Source organism: Phymastichus coffea, unplaced genomic scaffold (assembly GCF_024137745.1).
Source record: "Phymastichus coffea isolate CEN01 unplaced genomic scaffold, Cenicafe_Pcof_1.1 PCOF00065, whole genome shotgun sequence".
NCBI lineage: Eukaryota > Metazoa > Arthropoda > Insecta > Hymenoptera > Eulophidae > Phymastichus > Phymastichus coffea.
Window position 1 is genome coordinate 208,579 of NW_026706876.1, and position 21,798 is coordinate 230,376.

Sequence of the window (21,798 nt, forward strand, 5' to 3'; positions counted from 1 at the left end):
GTTTTTATGAAATAAACAAGGGTTGTGGTGGCATTACTTGGAGTGTTGCAAATTTATAAGTGAATTTATCGAGCACGTCGCTGTTTGTGAGAAGTATTAGTCAAGTACTTTGTAAGCAACTTACTTGTTCATTTCTGAAGGTGCTTCAACTTCGATAAGTCAACCTTCCAAGAGGCGTATACGTAGACTATGCGTTATCTTGCGGGCAACTGCAAAATTTTCGGTGAGGAAAATGCTGAGTACCGCATGTAGCAAGTGAATACATACATATACCACACATAAGTGCGTGCACACGCACACATACACACAAACAAACATATATATATATATATATATATATATATATATATATATATATATATATATATATATATATACACATATACGTATATATACACGTACGACAGCGAGAATAAAAAAGGTAAGAACCATTAATGAGAAAACACACGCACGCGTGTGATATCACGCTGATGAATCCGCAACTTGAATTTTTTTCGCAGAGTATTTAAAATGAAAGTCTCGTCATCATTTGTCATGAAAATGATATGCTTGTACATCTGCATTTCCAACTTTCCAATGACAGTTCAAAAAAGCGTATCATAACGCGAACATGCGATTTGAAATGATAATTTTTTAGGTAACAAGCGTTTTTTATGTGCATTTTACGGGCTCATTTTTTTGAATCCAGATGTGCGTGTATGTGCGTGCACGCGAGTGTGTGCCTACACAAGGGCTTGGGGTAAATTGTCGCTCGCACTATTAATATCTGTCCTACGGAGAATCTCAACTATTTGGCGAGCCTTTGAAGAGATATTAAAATTTATTAGAGGGATTTATCTACATGCGAACTCAACGTTCGCGGCCGACGATGAAATAAACATTACGGAAAGCATTTTTCATGCAGTGCATAAGGGAAATTAATTTTAATTTTACATATTTACGTTGGGAAAAATAGATTTCCTACACCATTACGAGGCGTTAGATGTAGTTATAAATGCTTGTCGGCCATGTTTGTTCTTGAAACAGAACGGAAATTTCATTATGCTTATATAATACAAGAATGTAAAATTAAGTAGAACAGACCAATGTGAGTGTCGTCAGGGAGATGATGAATGTATCCTTTGCATCGGATTTTCGGTGAAGTCACATTCACATGGAATGGAGGTTGAATTGAAACTACCTTTAAGATGTAATAACAATCTCTAATGGCTGCTAGTTAATTGAAAAGCATTCTCAGCTTCTAAATAGCTCTTTCATCGAAGATAAAAATCAATTTAGCGCTCCAGGCGGTCTTTGATCGAATATACCTACAGCCATCCGAGCTTCGCTGAGAGGATTTGCGAATTCCGAGCACGGATAAATCGCAAGAAGGTCGTCGCGCGTCACTGCATGGCGTCAGTACTACTCTCCTCATATATATTGAATTTCGCCCTGAACAGACGGCACGAACGCTTTTCAGGTGTGCGTGTGTGTGCGCGCGCGCGTACAATCGACGACTAGGTTCTGCTCTCGAGGCTCTCCCACACCTAACGAAATATGGATGGCGCAGGTGAGCGATGGCAAGAAAAGTAAAACAAATATAACAACGATACTAGCTGTGCACTTGACGAATGTAATTTTCATTGACGAGTATTTTCAATGGACTGATAAATGTTAATTTTCATAAAAAAATAGTACGACTTTTTTATCTTACGAGGGCATGCATTACCCTAATGAATCCCTTTTATGACATATTCATAAATTTTCCGATACAACAAGTGCGGCATCGTGCGTGCGTTATCTTACGGAAATTTATTTACTTTATTTTTTTTATTTATTTTTTTTGTTGGTACCGACGTGACCAAACTTTTTAATTTATTAACAGGCTCTTGCGAGTCCTTGTATTTCTATGTGAATCAATGCGCATTTTAGTGAAATATCTCTAATCGTCTTTTATTTTACATGTGTTTTATATGATACATTTGCATGAAGACAACGGATACTTTTAATACGTCATTAAGTTATCTTAAATTAACGATAGTAGTAGTAGAATCGATTGATGGTAGCGACTTACACATTTAAACTTATGTCGAGACATAATATCATCAATTATGTATTATGACACTTAGTTCAATACAGACATCGGAATAAATGATAGAATTCCACATTAATTGAGTATTTAATTATTTCATGTAACTTTCCAGTAAATTAAGAAAAGTTGAATAAATGTAATAGTTGATGAAATTAATAATTGAAGATGAATAATCGAAGCAATCATACGGTTTGCAATATCCTGCTAATCGACAAGCAAAGCAATTTGAAATGCCATAACTGCTCGTTCTGAGAAGTAACTGTTAGCCAGTATCATTTCCATCAATAATTTTTGATTGTATGCGGTAAGAAGCCACTCGTGGTCAGGAAGATTTTAGCTCACAGCTCACGCGGGCATAAAATAAACAAACGCGACAGTATCGCGCGGCTCGTTCGCAGGCTAGCAAAAGGAACAGGGAAGAACGCCAGGCGCAAGCATATCGGTAAAATTATGCGGGTTGTAAATCGATGATGTACAGTACGGCTAGCTGCACAAATGGAAGTCACCCACGAAAGTGAGGTAGAGTCTGGGTTATATGCACTACGACCGTCCACACGGTTATCGGCGACGTGTTTTCGGAACGAAACGACTACGGCAAAAGCATTATTGCTCATAACACTTGGGCGATGCATGCGGCCACCGTCGCCGCTCGCCACTCGCCACCAACGTCTCGTATGTTTATCTTCCCTTTTGTCCTGCTCAACACTGAATGCTGCTGTTTAATCAGAGAAAATTATTATTCAAGAGAATTTTTTGTGCACTAGACAGAAAGGCGCTTTCTGCTAAATACTACTTAACACGATTATTATCGGCAGTAGTTGGATCAAATCTTTTACATTTTTTCCACTATAACTTGCTTTGATCTTACTTATTTCGAGTATATAAGGTTTACGCGCTGTCACTTCAATTAATTTAATTAACCATTTACTTCTTTTAAATTCCTTTCTAATAATTTCTTTTTCTCAAGTAATGGTCCTCACTCAGTTCGAGTAATTATCCGTTTACGAACTCATATTAAGATCATAAGTGATAAACCTTACTAAAAACAAGTTTCAAACTTTTAAGCAGACCACGAGTGTTGAATAAGAAAAACCCACGACTTTATTGCTTTAATACTTTTTGCTTATTTATTTTATACATTTCATACGGGTCTTAAATTTTATTGGTTTAATGTGGTAGAAACTCCATTTCTGAACGAAATAATTTGATATTTATGATTAAATTGCAAACTCCCTGAATGTCATATCTGTACATTTCAACTTATTCAATATTTACTCAATTTTTATTCTCGATAATATTATAACTTATAGCGAATATTTTGCCAAACGAAACCGATTTATTCAAGATCTCCAAAATTACGCTACGCGAACCTAGATGCACTCGATTCCCATGATGTATAATTCACAAAGTTCGTACTTTTGGAAGTCCTTAAATTGTACACTCTTTTAAAACTAAAATTTTGAAAAACTTTGAAATGTTAATGCACGTCGACCGCATGAAAAAATACAAGAGCTACCGACACACACATGCATATGCAACAATCCTGCGGTAATCGAGTGAAATTGAAATTTCAAACTAGAGCTTCGCGAAAAAGGGAAACTCGCGCGCGCAGTGCGTCAGCAAGCAGCGTAGCCGTAGAGAAGCGCTTGCTCATTAGCCGTAACGAGGAGGAACACGAAGCTCGAGCATTAGGTATTACGCGCAGGAAAGAGCGAGTCCGTAGTTGTTCGTCGGTTCCTCTATCTTTTTTCTCCTACTTTTCTCAAGGTCGATCTTGCGCGCGGCTGCCGAGTGGGATTTGTTCGCTAGAGGGAGGACCTGCAAATTGAAAGTGAAGCCCCAGAGCTTGGCGGCTAAGCTCTTATTACGCTTCCAGTCAAGATGGTTAGATATCGAGGACTTGAATTTCAAGCTCACCTATTGCTGTGTACTCTCATAAGTGGCAAAGCGCGCTAAATCGATTTCATATCGATATCGAATATCGGATAAATGAAAAGTCAATCGATTCTAATAAAAATTCGGTTTACTCATGAATTTTATATTAACATTAAAACAATCATAACTTATTGCATTACTCCTAATAAAAAATTCAATTTATTGTACATATTAAATGTGGTTCAAATACAATTAATGAATTCAATTTATTGACACCCACAAGCGGTATTTCGAATTTGGATAAGACTTTAGATGAAGTATGCATTCGACATAATAAATTAATTAATTTATTGTTGTTCTCAACCACTATATTCCATTTGGGTAACAGTTAGGTTAAAGAATGCATAAATAAAATATACGACAATCGACGCCGAATAAATAAATTTAGCAATGATATTATGATTAACTGAAGTCTCAAACTAATGGGAATCCCTTTAAATTTTTCAGCGACACCGGCGTGGTACAGACAAGAGCAGCCCTGTCCGATCGCAGGCGACTTTTGCATGAACGGTGGTACCTGTCTATTCTTTGAGACGGTAGGAGAGCCAGCCTGCAGGTAAAGTAACATTTCAAGCGATACCTAAATTTTCTGCCCCCATTCACCGATGGTCCTTCAACTCAAATTTAGTAGGAGCAAATAGATTTTTCTCTTTTCAATTTAACTTTACAGAAAATGAAAAAAAAAAATTTTTCAAAATTCATTTTCCACGCATATCTCCCATACATAATGCGTTCATATTTGCTGGGAGTGGATTCCGAATATTGTTCTAACCGATTGCCATTGAATTACCTTTAATCGAATTGTTTGCCTCGAGACTAACTTCGTCCACATTCAGCCGAGCGATTCTTATTTACTGCTAGAATTTTTCCTTCTTCGCTCGCTCTCTGCCCCCCCCCCCCCGCCTCTCTCTCTTCTCATTTCAACCAACTTTTACTAGTCCGGAAATCCCAGCAGCCATATAGCTACTCCGACAATTTTCAGCAATCTTCGTGAAACGAGTAAATCGCTGGGTCGGGTAACCTCGTACGCGCGGACCTCCTGCAACTTTTCTAGAAAAAGCTCTGATATCTGTCGTAGATGCTGTATATTCCATTTGGAAAAACTTTTAGTTGCACCATAGCTTAATGTCCGAAAATACATGATTATCGATGATGTTTCAATAGGCACGTATATTGCACGGGATGTTTAATCATATGAGTTTTCCCTCGTGAAATTTCGTGAACAGCGGCCCTAGGCACGCACAATAACGAAATCGCCGCATGATCGATCGGCCATTATTATTGCTCCGCGGTCGCGCGCAGATTAACGCTCAGGCACAGGTATGCAAAGACCGCAACATACTGTTTTTTATTTATTTTGTTAAGCTAACGTGGAATTGCGCGCAGATGATGCTTTGTTCGTGACATCGTTGAAAAAATTTAACAAAGCGCGTGCGCACAGAGGATGAGAGGAGAAAAGGAAAGGGGAAATGACGTATTAATTTTATAATACTAGCAAACTGCCCGTAAAGTGATCGTTGGCTTCGAAGTGGCAATTAATACCATACAATGAAATATTTTAATTAAATGCGGACTTTGCGCGAGCATACCGGAATGTGTTTCGCATTTTGAAAAACTGGCGCTACCTGTATAATTTATCTCCGAACACATAACATTGCTGATCGAACGTTACGCATTCCAGCCAACTAGCTTCAACTACACGAGTTAAAAGCGCGATTTTCGTCGGAATTCCATTCTATAGAAAATCGGAAACTTGAAAAATCTTCGAATCTAACATACGTCCAATACTTGGCGAAAGTTTCATTACTAGCTAGTTAGTTATTCTTTTTTCTAACCGGGCTTCAGCTCGTTTGAAAGTTCACAGCACGCATCAGCAAAGCGCAGTTAGCTTGGAATTAATAGGAAAACTTGCACAAGCTCATCTGTGCACGTGCTTCCATGTGTGTATCTGTTTTTTCTACTCTCGCGCGTTGCGTGCGAGTGTGTGCGTGTGTGCACATGCCCGGAGTTATACTATCCGCGCTCTCGTCGCGAAACTTGCGTTATCGTCTTAGCGCCTCTTTGAGGCTCGCTCGAGTGTGTTTATGCATGCGCGATGTCGTTGCATACATTACGAAAGGCGCGCGTCTGAGCAGCAGAATCCCTCTGGAGCGATGGTGAGCGAGCGAAGGGTGCCGGCACTGGAACTTGTTCAACAAATTTAGCCCGAGAGCGATTCGCGCGTGATAAAAGTCAGAGAGACGGAGAGGGGCCGCTTGTTGGTCTCTGCCGGGGGCGTGCAGAGACCAAGAAGCGCCCATTAGAGGCAGTGGCCTGTTAGCGGCGCGCAGCATGCCAGGTCAAGCCTATAGTCAGCACCTTGGTCAAAGGGAAAGAGTAGCGCGGGAGACAGGTGCAACCTCACGTCGCGTTAAGGTTGTCCATTGTTGTGCAACCGCGCGCGAAACCGCACTCGACAACTTTGCATGGCAATTTCGCACGAGTGCTACGTGCGACAGTATTATATTATCACTCAGTCAACAATGTTTATTGACCATTTTCACCTCTTTCGACCGTTATCCGATGGTATTACGAAGCAAGTGGCATTGTACCATGATGGCGTTCCGCCATAAATCGATCTGATAACGATGGACTTAATCAAACAACCAGACCGTAAACCATTTAGATCCATAAAGAAAATCAAACAGAATTCAATCCCTTTCTAACTGTACAAATAGTACCAGAGTTCCATATACCTTCATACCAAGCGTACAACGACACGAGAGGAGTCAGTGAGGAAAGCCGAACCCTTCAGCCATGAACAAACATACAAAGAATCAATAGATCCTCATTACTGCGAAACAGCCGCGCGCTATTAGTCCAATCCCAATCAGCTAACCTCGTACTCAAAGGCATATCAACGCCATGTGCTCCTGCAGAACGGAACCCGTGTATATCAGCTCGAAGGATGTCACCGAAGCGCGAATAAGTAAACTTCGCTTTATATACCTCTCCATAGCTTTCGAAGATAAAATAGAAAGAAATCTTGGCAGACGGCTACCATATCCGCGCGCCCCATTGCGTTCTATAGCTATCCAATAATAAAGTCCAAATGACGTTATTACATAGATGAGATTGCCAGTGTGGCTGCTTGGAGTATCTCATCTGCGGGAGCTTGTGGGAAGGAGGAGTGTAATTTCCTGACACGGGCCGAATCTACCGATTCTCAATAGAAGCCAGATCATTTTGTATAGTGTGTTTGTGTGTGTGTTAGTGTATAAATACACTGAGAGAGTGAGTGAGAGAAAGGGAAGAGAGCTTGCAAAATTGCACCGAGAGACCAGAGAGAAGGCAAGTCTCGACAGACGCGTATTCGCAGGAAGCAAAATTGGGTGTCAGTGAATGCAGCATCCCTTTGACATCTATTAATCAGTCCTCGGTGCACTACATACTTACAATCGCGCACTTGCAATCAGTTCCACTACGGATAAGCGATAACTGAATTGAGAACGTTGATGTTGGGTAACAGTCATTTTATTGAAATAACAAAACAACAGAAAGTTTTTTATTTTCCGATTTCGTGCTCCTAATTAAATAAATATTGATATTTAATTTCCCGTTGAAAGCAAATTCGTGAAAATAAAACAAAATAGTTGGTTGTAAGTACACGTTATTATTAAGTTTTTGAAAATTGACGTATAACCGTTAATCCTGGATCACTAATATATCTATCAGTACTTTAATTTTCAAAATAGTGATATAATCATGAATAGTGCAAGATTATATTTATAAGATATTTCAGGATTAATCAATCAATTAAAATTTTGTGCTTTGGTAAATCTGTTATTCTTCAAGATTTACGCCAAAGTGCAATGCAACAGGGCAATCGTGCTTAAACGTGTCTCCTTATTTAGCGTCAACATTCTTTTTTTTTTCTACGGTTATAAATCTCTCGACTCATTTATATCCGTTAACCTCTCCCCCTTTATACACAATTTCTTGTTAACCCACATGCGCACGCACGCACACATATACAAACTTGACAACAAATTTTCACGCGAAATATGACGTCGCGTAGGACAAACAACAGGGTTAAAGAGAGAGAGAGAGAGATAGAGAGAGAGAGAGAGAGAGAGAGAGAGAGAGAGAAGCACCGCGACGATTTCACCCCTGCGTGCACTTGCTCACGGCGCGTACAAGCATGAAACAGTGCCACACCACGTTGCACGAGTCCCTTGTTTTTCCCGCTGCATGGTGGTTATCGTGAGCGTTTTCTTGCTCTTCTTTCGTTTCTTATTAGTTAGGCCACTTTAAGTGGTCACGGTACTTATGGGACACAAACTAAAGCTAACGAATTGCCGCGTAAGAGCGTACAGGTGTATGTTAAAGGCAATCTTTTTAAATGTAATTTTTATCTATGCAGATTTTTCGCAACAACTCAACTTCAATTTATTTGGATGTCATTTTAAAAACATTAAGTAATCTATCACTTTTTTGAAAATAATTATATCCATAACGTGTTGTAAAATAGAAGCCATAAGTAAGAAACATGATTATTTACAGTCTGAAGAATCTTTTGGAAAAAGGAATTGAAGACGTAATATTTTTTAGTGGACTGTAATGAGAAAAGCACCGAAAAGCTGAGTAGTAGATAAAAATCGTTTAAATATTCTTTTCTTCAAAGTTCTTACTTGCAACATAGCACTTTGATACAAGCACAATACAAAGTGAAAACAGCAGCCTCGAAGCTTAGCATTTTCGAGAATGTCTCCAGAGCAATAGTATGTATATGTATATGTATGTTTGTTCTGAGGTTTCTAAGTTTTCGTCGTCGAATGAGCACGTAGAAGCCTGTGCATAGATTAAATCGCTCGTCGAGCGTTAAGTACTGTATACGCAACCGTCGCCGTCGTTGCAAATGAGATAGTAGAATGAATCTTCAGACTCAGTTTACCATAAATATAAATTGCTTCTCTCTCTCTCTCTCTCTCTCTCTCTCTCTCTCTCTCTCTCTCTCTCTCTCTCTCTTCTCGACTAATTACTCACATCTAGTCACAAAACGAAGCCTTGTTTCTTGGCAATAAATAAAAATTTAACGGAACTTTATTCGGCATTATATTCAAAGATGACTTTGTTTGACAAGCGAGCTTTCAAGCTGCTTAACCGAGCGTCGTACTCATTTTGGATGTTTTTGCGCCAGAAAACTTTCAAAGCAAGCTCTCCTCTGTGCGAATAATCTCGATAATCCATTATTGTCCTTGCAAAACTCTTCTACATTTCAAAAAACAACAGTAACGACGTGTCATGTAGAGGGACAGAGAGAGAAGATTGCGCGTACGGCCGAAATAGCTTGGCAGCAACAGTGTAGCAGACGTATGTGTATATATTTGGCTTGGACTTGCTAATTTCTAAGCCGGCGCCTCTCTCTCTCTCTCTCTCCCTTTCTCAAATGATTAAAGGTTCCGGGAAAGTGTCTCTCTGTCATCGTCGTTGCTGTTTACGCTCTTTTATTCCCTTCTCTTTTTTGTTACTCTCTGCTTCTCGTATTCCATTGACTCGTTGACTTGCTACTGGAATTGGGTTAAGCGAGAATACACGTTTTTGTTTTCCGACTTTTCCTCTCACTCACTCGCTTCAGCTGAAATTGTTCTTGCAGTACTTTCTAATTTCGAAGTACTTTGGTAAAAGCGGGTTTTGTTTGTATTGCCTTGCAATCGGCAAAGTTGTTGTTTCGTTAGCAAACTTTTCTCTACATTACATCGCCTGTAAAACGGAGCTTATTGATAAGCTTACGCGCGCGAGACAGAGAGAAAGAGAGAGTCTCCGAGAGGGAGGGAGGGGGTAGCGCGATTTTTTGTGCGTTTGAAAAAGCGGAATAATTGCTTATTTCTTTTCCTTGGCTTTTTTGCCCAGTGAATTACGTCGAGAGCTCCTGTCAAAGTATTAAACGAGTTAATTGAACTCGCTCGAGAACAGCTGCATCCTTTTCGAATTTGTTCCGTCAATACTCGAAACGAAAACTCTCTCACTCGCGAGCGCCGAGCAATGCTTATTATCAGTTGATGCTAAAAAATGAAAGAAGGCAAGGTGCAAAAGGGAAGACAGCGTCATAATAGCGCTGGCGTAGTTATGCAGAAATGCTGCATAACTATATGTATTTATGAGAATGAGAGCGCGAGAATAAGTTCGGTTGTGCAATCGGCAATGCAATAATTTGCCTATCTGTTTGTGTACATATGACCGCGCGTCTCTTTGCGTGCAAGTACAGTGCAGGTCTCTTTTAACGCGATATTTTTTTGCTTGTTCGATTACATTTTGAAAAATTGTTTGTTTTGCGTTGTTATTCTCTCCTCAACTGATTTAAATTGACTTTTGTCGCTTTTCCAGTTAACGTTGAAAAGATACCAATAGGCTTTTCAATAAATTTCATAAAATATTATATCCCATGAGATGTTACAATATTTATCGAGATTCAACAATGATTAGCTCATCGATACAACCAGCTTAATTATCGGGTGAATGGTTCGGAGCTCCCTATAGCTGAACGTTCGCACAAAAGCAGAGCTTGCAGCGCGCGTCGAGAGTATCCTGATACGATGAGGCGAAAGACGAGAGAGAAAGCAAAACGAGCAACAATAGTAGTAGCTTCTGGCCGGTAGGTTAGTCGTGGAGATTGCACATCTCTACTACTTGGACTGAGAGTGATACGGTGAATGACATGGACCCGTCCATTCACAGTACACGAATCAGTACTGCACACTCTCAGTATTGCCGATGCGTGACGATCCGTGTGTTCTCTCTTACGTCGTGCATCTCCTTGCTCTTTCGAATAGTTGATCTCGCTGCTCCCTTGAAAGCCAGTTGTCAGAGCGGATCTTTGCTGTCTCTAGCCCAGAACTTGAACTTATGTTTGACACGGATTAATCGGTTCCAATGAAACATTTCTACGGCAATTTACCATGCAGCTGCGACGTCGACGCGAATGGGTATGCATTTATCTTCTATTTTTTTATCCCAATTCCATCTCGTACGACAGCTTCTCTAATTACTTGCGCCAAGCTTTATTCCATCCACGTAAAATGAAAATTCCAGAGCAAAGACAAAATAGCGCATAGCTGAAGCTGCGCTGGCACTCAATAATTAATGAGGAATCGATCGGGTTTCTTAGGTCAGTAAACGGAACCCGTAAGTACCTCGTAAATTCCAACCATAACCTCTCGACTGTCCATCGCGGCGTTTCTCAGCCGCAGAGATAAAGATGGCGCCGCGCGCGCACGCTTATAAATAGGCAATTAATCTGGGGGGGGGGGGGGGGGGCAGGGTAAAAGCAAAAGCGTAACGCGGTGAGGTGCGGCACGGTGCAGCGCCACGATGGACCGCTAAGCTGCGCATAATCCGTCGGAAGCTGCATTATTCAGCGGTCCGCCGCACACGCGGATAATGATTTATTTGATTGGAAAACTTACGAGCTCGCGCGCGGAAAAACAACGAAATTTAACTCTGGATAGGGGGGATCAGCCTGGCTGACGCTCCGCGGCATTATAAGCTTTTTTTTCTTCTACCTCCCGCGCCACTCACTCGCTTTTCGCGTCCCCTTCTTTTACTACGGTCTATTTACGAGGCGAGCTTAAAGGCCGAGAGACACGAGGGGCAATTAACGTAGATATGGCTGGCATCTCTCTCTTTCTCTCTCGGCTGACTTTATCATCAGCTCGCTCGGCTTATTCGGCTGTAATATTTTCGTAATTACGACGAACGCTGACTCGACCATTATGTAACATTCGGCCGAAGAATTCACCCACGAAGAGTGTTAATTTGGATAAATGAAAAATGTCCTGCTTATGCTTTAATCTGACGACAAAAGAAAAATGAATAATTGAGAAAGAAACAGAAGGTACGCGCGCAAAATAACGGGAAAAAGAGAAAAGATTGGCGACGCTGAGCATCCGTTGGCCCGAAGGAGGATCTTGAAGTAGTCGCGCCCGCAAACTCTATGAATAAAGCTCGCTAGGTTTACCAGATGGCAAGAGATAAAGCGCAAAAAGTTAAAAAGCCTCGAAAAATGATGGTTTGTATAAATTAATCGTGTCCTCCGATATTTTATTCAGGCTGATTTGCGCACGGCTAGACATGGCAGTAGCACGGATACCGCCCCGTCGCGTCGGAATGAAAAAGAGAACGATACGAGTACTGTCGCCAAACGAGACAGAGAAAATAGAGTATTACGCGTCGTCGCTTCTACCGCCGAGAAAATTTCAATTTTAAGCACACGCATACGCGTACGAGCGTTTGAGCAGCTCTCGCCTGCGCGAGGCGTTAACATTCTTTCTCTCGGCAACGCGTCGTGAGCTTTTCTTGAGCATATACGCAAGGCGAATCTCCTTTCATGCGCACTAATTAAACGCGCGCATCCTGCCTGCTGAGAGAGCTTGTGTAATCCTTACGTTCTCCTGTTTCTGTTAATTAAACGAGCCTCTTTTGCCTTTGTTCTTCGAATGCAAAACACTCAAAGGATAATTACTCTACAACTTTTTTTTTTCAATTGAGATGAAGCTAGCGACAAGAAGGTATCTGAGAATATTTATCATGTTGCGTTAAAAATGCGTATTCCACTAGGATTTCATTATTAATGAGAAGAGAAGCGAATATCATGAAATTTGTCTTGCAGCAAATTTGTTGAAGAAAATTTTTCACAGCCCGATTTCACGTAAATTAGACGGTTAATTCGTAGGTGTCTAGTCACACATGAGAAAAGCATTCGAACGTAGTAATACACGGGAATGCCGACAGTTTCATAAGCCAAATAATTTAAAGCGTGTTATAGCGAGCCGCGTGAGCAAAGTTGAAATCCCAACGAACGACACGTGCCAAAACTTTTAGAATCATCCACTAAACAAATGCATGAATTTTCCCCTCTCGAATACAAAATCACAGTGTGTTTTTTGTTGCCAGCCATAAATTATACAGCACGAGCGCAATTTTCAAATCGAGCAGTGCGTATGAGCTTTGATCGCCTACAAAATCTGTCACTTTTATTGAACTTTTCGACAGTACTAAAGTTTCGGCTATTTCCACTGGAAAAACGTGCTAGGTATACAGCACTGGAATATTGTCGGAAGCTTTGGAAAAAAGCCTTTTAAGAAAGCTTTTTTATAAATTGAAATTTGAGATATATATTGTGTTTGTGTCAAAAATTGATTGTATATGATTTTTAACGTGAACTTGAGTGTCATAGAGTCTAAAAATTCATAAAATATTCTACCAAGCTAAAGATAAATTATATTTTCTAATACAGATAATGACTATTTTGGCGTCTGACAACGGGTTTTCGAAAGAAAATCGTAGAGACTGATCTTTCATATATATTAACGAGCTGTTAGAATACAATTATTCATTTAGATTTAGATAAATCTTTGCATTTTTCACAATCAATCTGAATATTCCAATATTACAATATGCATTAGTAAATTATCGGATCCACGAAAAAAACAAAAAATCCAGCAGTAATCTCTAAAATTATCGAGTAAAAGCCAGTAAATTATTTCAATAAATCAAAATCGCTGATAATTAATTCAAAGCAAGTTAAAAAAAGACTTGATATTCAATAACCGATACATATATTACTATTAACGTAAAAGAGAGAAGGTCGTTAATAATTTCTCGGAAGAATTTAAGAGTTTTATCTGGCTCGGCACGGGGAGCTAGCGCTCAAATAAAGTGTCGCCAAACAAAAAGGAACGAAGCTCGTAAAAAGAGATCTGCTGCTGCAAATAAGACCAGAGAGGAATAGAAAACTGCGCGCTGTGCGGTAGTAAAGCAGAATACCGACGTTTCCATAGAAAGATTTTTATCTGAAAAAAAAAAAAATTTTTTAATTTCTATGCGTCCAACGGGAAATTTACGTAACACCAATTACTCGAAATTAGAATAAAAATAAAGAAAAAATCTGCGTAAAGCTCTAATTAAAATAAAGGTGCATAGTGTCTTTGAAAAAAAATTTGAAAAAAAACATAGAACAATGAGTTTTGCCGTCTATTATATATTCTGGGTGAATCTTGATCGTTTCCGCCACAGCTGCCCTTGCATTCCGTTGGCGCACGGATGTTACCAGCTCAAGCATGCCTGATAAGCTCGAGCATATGCGTGTATACACCCACATACGACAACCTTATGTTTTTGTGTATTCGTGAATTTACCTGAATTTCACGTGGATGCATAAACGAAAGACGAGAGACAGTTGCTGCTGAAGTTTTAAGTTTAATTTTACTTTATTTCCGGCGACCTACGAAAATTCCATTCACACATACATTCACTATAAGCTACCTTGTGCACGAATCACGCTGCCGTAACTTAAAAAATAGGATTTATAACCCATTATTTGTTTTCAAAGACGCTTGTGATTTCGAGAGAGGATAAATTATGTAGAATGGTCGTTGTATGTGCCAAATATTGCGTCGCTATGATGAATAAGTAAACCCAGATTATCCGTGATGACACATAATGCGTGTAGTGTGATGCAAGCACTATATTATGTCAAAAACCGTGACTTGGAGCACAGTGACATCGTTGTAAAATTTCAAACAATGTTAGAGTTTCAAACAAAATTTCATATTTACATTTCTTTGTTAATTTGACAAGTTGCCAAAATAACTTGAATTTAATGCAATCACAGATTGATAAATTATGTCAATTTTCTCATCCACTTTCGTTTTCCAGTGACTTTCGTGTAGAGAAAGTGCGTAAGTGGTATCGCGTGGAAACGTATTGAAAGGTGTCTGCAGATGTATTTGTACTTGATGAAAATTTTCCAGCGAATGGCGCTCACGCGCATGAATAATTTAACCGACATCTATGCGACGCTCATGTCTATTTAGTATTCAAATACCGTTGGCAATGCCCTCGCGCGTATATACCCTGTCAGCCTACTTTCTTTATCGTTCTACAGCTCCAAGATAACATATGTTGCTAACAAGCTAATAACATTTCAGCAATTTTCAAAAGAACTTTTTCTTACTTGCTCTCATTCAAAACTTCCACATCGCGAATTGACCTATGTGTACCGCACATTGCATTTACGTTTCAATCTGTTAGTTAATTTTTAATCAAACAGATTTTTGTTCGGCATTCAGCGGCATTAATCGCATTCGACCGAGCCAATCAGCGAGACAGCTTTCCCTACTAGATCATTGTCAAATATTCATCGCTCATTTGGCTCAATCAAAGTATAAGCAAATGTTGCTTTTATGAACCGATAATTAACCGTGGGGCTTCTTGAGAACATTAATTATTGGCTAATAAAATCCTAATCACCGTGACCAAAAATATCAAATTGCCAGCTAGAAAATATAAATAGAAATCATTTTCTCAAATACATTATAATAAAATTCAAAGCTAATGGGAAAGATTACTATATCTAAAATTTTTTTAATTGAAATGATTTGATTCACCAGTATTTTCATTAGACTGATCGCAATTGATTTTCATTTCTGCGAAATGAAATTATGGACTGTTTTATGTTTGTTTTCGTAAACGTCTTTCGGTATCTCCAACACTGATATATCAAAAGAGGAATAGTAAGTTCTCTAAAGTTCTCGAGAAAACATCTTTTGATCTTTATATTACTGAGATTTTATAAATTTAGCACAGCCTACCGAGCATTTTTATAGTAGTAACCTTGTTTTGTGCACAATACTCAATAAATCACAGGAAATCAAAGAACAAACAAACAAATCCGCGAGCGAAACATTAATAATCTTCCCTCGCTTTTTCGTTTAGTCTACACGCAGAGCAGTCATAAAAGTTGACCAAGATTTTTTACTGCCTCGTCGATTTATTCAAGATTACGAAAGCTGACAATCAATTAATTTTAAACAAAAATCCCATTGTATAAACATAACGGAGCTTGCGAATCGATTAAAGTACATAAACTAGCGGAAGTTTGGCGTAATGCGACATAAAGCACGTATAGCCCAATAACAAATCTGTCGAGATACGCGAGAGAGACAGTCACGCGAAATGGAGAGAGCGAGCATGCAGGGCAAATTTAGCCATTCCCGAAGCGGAAAATGACCGGGCGAGACGTCGCGAGAACTCGGTGTCAATTTGCCAGGCGTTAACCTGTCCCACCAGCTGACGTTACATCCCCCCCTCCCCTCCGGATACATATCCCCCGAGGAACTGCCATTCGTCAGGCGTCCTTTGACTCTGCCGAGGATTATGGTTACGTATAAATCTGCTTATAACAGCTCGTGCTCATCTGACGAGGCGACGCGTTCCTGGTACTATTTCCAGCGAGATATGCCCAAGGACCTATTACTCTGCGCATTATCAAGTAATTATATCAACTGAAATCCACACTTTTTCTTGTTTTCTTCTTTTGGACGAACTCGATGGTATATGCCTGCGATTTATGTGAGCTTTCGAAAAGATTATTGGTCCTCATTTTATTTTCGTTTTGTTTTTACGGGACTTTTTCGTACCGCGGAATCGAGCAAAAAATAAAACGCCGATGCATCTACCACAAAAATTTATATTACAGGAATAAAAAAAACTGATGTAGGAATTTCGGAATTTGAAATATGAAGATCGTAGATAAATTTTTAAAACGATGTGCACGAAAGTATTTCAATAAAGTCGGTAGCAGCAAGAGGTCGAGTGATACATCGCAGCAATTTCATTGAAATTCATTGACTCAAGCTTGCGCCTGAAAAAATGTTATTTCGGTCGAGTCGTCACATGCATCGAAATGATTTTGACGAGGAAAACGGCAGCGGAGGTTCTGGTCAATCGTATACACTTCGGCGGTATGATTGATGTCGGTGGGCGACCCCGAGCGCTGCTTGCAACCCAGTTCGTGCGCCCTGGCAAATGAAAGAAGAGAGTTTTTCGGGAAAGTGCTCTGCAGCCTGGGCATGCTTGCGTTTTCCTTGTTCACCATCCTCTGTTTCTCCCTCTCCCAGTTTTCTTTCGGCACTCGCTTTTAATTACGAGTGTCAGCGCTCTCCGCGCCGGCCGATCTTCGGGAAGCAGATGCAATTAACCGCTTGAGCGCCCACGCCTTAATTATCGCGGCCTTTACGTGGCCCCGATGAGAAGAGCAACACTTGTGGAATCGTTGCTATTTCATTGTTCGCTTCTGTTCGAGTCGACGGACATCACGAACAGATTGACCTTTCAAAAAGAATCAATGAAGGTGGCTTTGCTCAAAGGTGGCTTTGGTGTGCACACGCATGCGCGCAGTTAATTTTAATTAGAGCGTCGTGGGTTTCGTAACGATGATACATCGAGTCGCGCGAACAATAAATAAAAATAAGGCTCGGCCGCGAGGAAAAGATAAATAAGATTGGCAAAGTGGGCGAGCTCGTGGCGCGTCCGAGCGCGACGAAAGCAACGTGCACGAGCTAATAATTATACGTTCATCTAGTAGGACCGCGCGCGCTCGCTTTATCTGGCCCTCGTCCCTCGTTGCAGCAGTGGCAACCTCAATCTCTTCCATTCACTCGCGCTCATTAGCTTCCTCGCACGTACCTCCCGTCCTCTCTAACGCGGCCTTCTCTTTCTTTTCTTTTCTTTTCTTTTCTTTTCTTTTCTTTTCCGTCCCACACTGTTAGATATCGCGTTCTCGCACTTTTTTCCGCACGGAGAAACTTACCCATTCATTTCTTCCGCTCTCTAATTCAGCGCCGTTGGCTTTTTACCTCCCACATATTATGCAATTCCACGCGCACTTCTCTCCCCCTATCCACGTTATCTTTGAAATTGCATTTCCTGGAAGTGCTATTAAATTAAGCAGAGGACCAAAAAGTTCACACACGTACACACACAACAGCGCCCGAACGGGGCGACATCTTTCGCACTTCTGCCACCGAATTGTTTATCTTTGCCACTTCTTCGGGTCTTTGACTCGCTGGCAGAGAAACTATTTTTTCCAGCCTCTTTCGCGTACTATTTATTTTGTAAATTTGGTGTCTGTGCGAAAGAAAAAAAGTGCGTCACCTCGCAGTCGTCGTAGCGCCGCGATGGAATCGAGACTTTTATGGCGCTCGTAAAAAGCTTCCGCGAAAAGCGAAAGAGCGAACGAGAGTGGAAGAAGAGGAAAATGAATAGTATAGAAAGAGAAAACTTGTAATGGACTTGAAAATATATTCGAATAAATGCGTTCGGAAATTTCTTTTTTTTCCACGATTAATTCGAAATACCAAGCGTACAATATGGAAGAAATCGATTTTTTTGCGAGCTATTAAAGCTTTACGTAATTAAAAGCATTTTTCTTCTCTACTTCCATCGGAATAATTTATAAATGTTGGCACGATAATTTAGCTATTGCTGCCTAGACTAGCTATTAGATAATTTAGCGTTGCTGCCTAGACTATTCGCTTGATTTCTCATCATTAAACTGCAATAAAAATAAAAATGTACGGAAACTTATAATGCGAGTATGAATTATGCAGTTATGTATTTCAACGGAATTTCGCTCGAACTAATTACCATATTCGCGCGTGCGTATTATCGACGAGTCACATTGTAATTGTACGCTGAATGCAATTCCTATCAACCTGATAATACCGAGAATGCTGAAACCAGACGCTGTTGATCCATCCCGACAAAACTAGTTCGGTCAGCTTTTCTGTTAATTCGAGATATTCAAGTTGAAAGTTTAAAGAAATACGTAAGATTGACAAATTACATTTGATAATTCTTTCGAAATGTATATAGGCCGATATTTTGCAATTTAATGTCAATTGATCTTTATATTTGAAGCGTAGACCGACTATACGTTGTCGCCGATTCACGCTAACAACAAAATTTCTCTTTGGCTTACTTGACTGATATTTAAGAAAATATACAGAAGGACACGACTTAGCCCTGGCTGATAATATTACAACAATTGTTCCTTTATAGTAAAACACATTTAGGATACAACGCCCATTGTGAATCGTGATATTATAGATTCTAGAACTTCTGAACTTGTTATAAGATTACAAAATATTTATCTTATCATCAGACTCTGCCAAATGCAGATTCTGAATCGAACTAATTAGCTAGGTTTTGCCGAACATGACTGAGCTAATTATAGATTAGAATTATAGTTTCAGAAATTTAAATTAAATTTGGACCTTGATACTTCAAAAAAACGATGTTCAAACAGTGAGAATCCAGTGCAAACTTATTTTTCATAAAGTGTTGTCGGGATGCCACCGATATATTTAGTCATTTAAACGAAACTTCATGCAGGTAGTCCCACTCTTATAACTCAGTGTGACTAGTATCAAATTATTGAAGTTTTACGCTTATAAATAGTATTATCAAAGATTAGATTCATTTGGTTTTCATGATAATACCGTTGACAAAAAATAGATGCCACAACTTTTTAAGAGTGCAACAGAAAAGTTTTGAAACTCGACAGGAAATAAGATTAAGATTCAAGTAAGTTGATGGTCCACGATCCAACGTGAAAACTACGTCAGGGAAGCTCAAACAAACTGTCTAAAGTCACTAGTAAGTCAAAAGCAATCTTGTCTCTATCTGGCCGAGCGTACGGGACAATCGAGTTTAGCGCCAGACAAACACATCGCGCGCTGACCTCCTTCGTCTCTCACCTTTGCGAAGAAAAGTGGCCAACATTGCACTTGCCTAAAACTTGAATTGAAAAAAAGAAAAACGAAGAAGGAAGAGCCGCATGTGTGCGCTAACGAGTGTTTATTAAGCTGGCTGGCGGGCTGGCAATCAATTTGTCCGAATTGCAGTAAGAGAGTGCCCGGGCTCGTTTTACGACGAAGGGATGGGGGTGAGTAAGAGGAAACTCGAATTAACGACTACGGCTGAAAAAGTTCCAACATATATATATATGCGTCTTCGAAGGGATTTTCTTATGCCCTCTCTCGCGGGTCGATAAACCTCGTATTTCTCTTTTGCATTCCTCTCGACTTTCCTTTGGTGTATTAATATTCATACATCACTCCTACCTCAGTGTGCGATCTTCTTGTTTTGCTCCTTCACGCGACGGAGCTTGCCAACGAGGACATATCCTTTTCCATCTCCGGTTCGTCGCACGTACCATTTCATGGATTTTTTCAAACCTCTTGCTTCCCTTTTCCACCAAGCAAAAAATACGTCCGCAATGAAATATTTTTCAGTGCGCATCTTTTGAAACATACGCGTTGCCGCAGGGGTGGTTTGAAAGGAGTGAAGCCGCTATAACGCCTGGACGATCAGCGCAAGCGTTATCATTCCGAGCTTCGTTATACCGCGAGAGAATAGCTCCACTACTACTAGCACTGTTGCTGCTTGTTCTTTTTTTCCATTTTTCTTTTGATTGTTTTTGTCCGTTCGCTCCATGCGCGCGCGCGCGCGCACACACACACACACACACACACACACACACAGAATCGGGCATCACTTCTATAGAGCTTAATAGATAAGCCAGATATATCATTGCCAAATGTATAAAAAAGTGTAATCCAAACTAGCGACCCGAGCTTTCTTTTTACGCTGCTCTCCCAATAAAACTGTACTGCTCATTGCCATTTTCGAGGCTTTAACCGTTTTTAACGCTTTATAACGCTTCCTGATTCCGGATACGAATCAACGTCATCGAAATTGAATAAGTATATAAAAATTCCCAAAACTTTTGAAATTTTAGTCAGTGCGTGATAATCGTTCTATAAAAGGGAGTAATATAAATCTGAAAAATGTTTTCTGTAGTAAAAATGATAAAAAATATACTCCATAAGATTATTTTTAAATATCTACTATAGTTTCGAAGCTACTATAGTTTCGAAAAGGTATGATTTTAAAAATCTATACTGTAATTCGATGCAAAAATTTTGTTTTAAAGTTAAAAAAAAGTCTTGAGTAAATCACTCCAAAATTTATTTTCAGGTATCTTTTGGTACATATTATATAAAAAATAAATTTCAAGCATGTTTAGGCAAAAAATAAACCATGCAAATAGAAGTGAAACACAGTTTTTAAAAAACCAAAAAGTACCAACTATTCCGTTTTGTACGGAAAAAAGTTTTATAAATCATATTTGAATAAGTAGAATATATTCTATTCAAAAATCGCAATCTAATACAACTTTCTCTATTAATGTGCTTTATGAATACTCTGAGCTATAAGCTTACCATGTTAGAGTTTTCACTGGGTCCCTCGTATTACAAATTGTCATTTTTGCTGGCACACTAAAATCCCTTTCTGATTGGTCTGTAACTTGAAAGCTATTTCTCTACACTTTATTTATTAATGTTTTAAATGATGCTTATGTTAGAGATGCATTATATTGACTAGTTAGAGCTAATTACAAAATCTTTAAAAATCTAATATCAATATACAGCAATGATGTGTCTACATGAACTTATTGATACGTCCATTCATATTCAACAAAGATGAAAATATTCACATTTTGTATTATAATTATAGTTAGTTTTTGTAACTATTGTAATGGTACTAATAATTTGATATATTATTATTTATAAAATTTGAAAAATAAATAAAGTTCAGTTATTGCTAAAAATGATTTGACACACTTTTATTTCAATATCTGACAATCTTAACCAATTGATAATGACTTTACTTGAAAAATTATAAGTTTAGTTTTATTATGCTGTTTTACAAAAAAAGGTTTTGAAAAAATCATGAGCCCGTATTTCTTATTGCTATTTGAGACGAACTATATCAGAAAAAAGGTTTTCAAAGCTGTCATGGAAAAATATTATTTTTTCTTAATAGTAAATTTATAAAGTTTTGGGGATTTGCTTATATATTTGAAATAAAATGAGGTTTTCTATTTAGCTCTGTAGAAGTAATTTAAA

The 21,798-nt window shown here is 39.2% G+C and overlaps 1 protein-coding gene across 2 annotated transcripts in view; it reads left to right on the forward strand.

The window, feature by feature from the left end:
• Positions 1 to 21,798, forward strand: part of LOC131667392 (protein vein) — a 175,700-nt gene that overhangs the window by 115,976 nt on the left and 37,926 nt on the right. For both annotated transcript variants that reach the window (XM_058940773.1, XM_058940772.1), the window contains exon 4: positions 4,454 to 4,562. In XM_058940773.1, the coding sequence (XP_058796756.1) occupies positions 4,454 to 4,562 (109 nt within the window). The remainder of the gene's footprint in view (positions 1 to 4,453; positions 4,563 to 21,798) is intronic.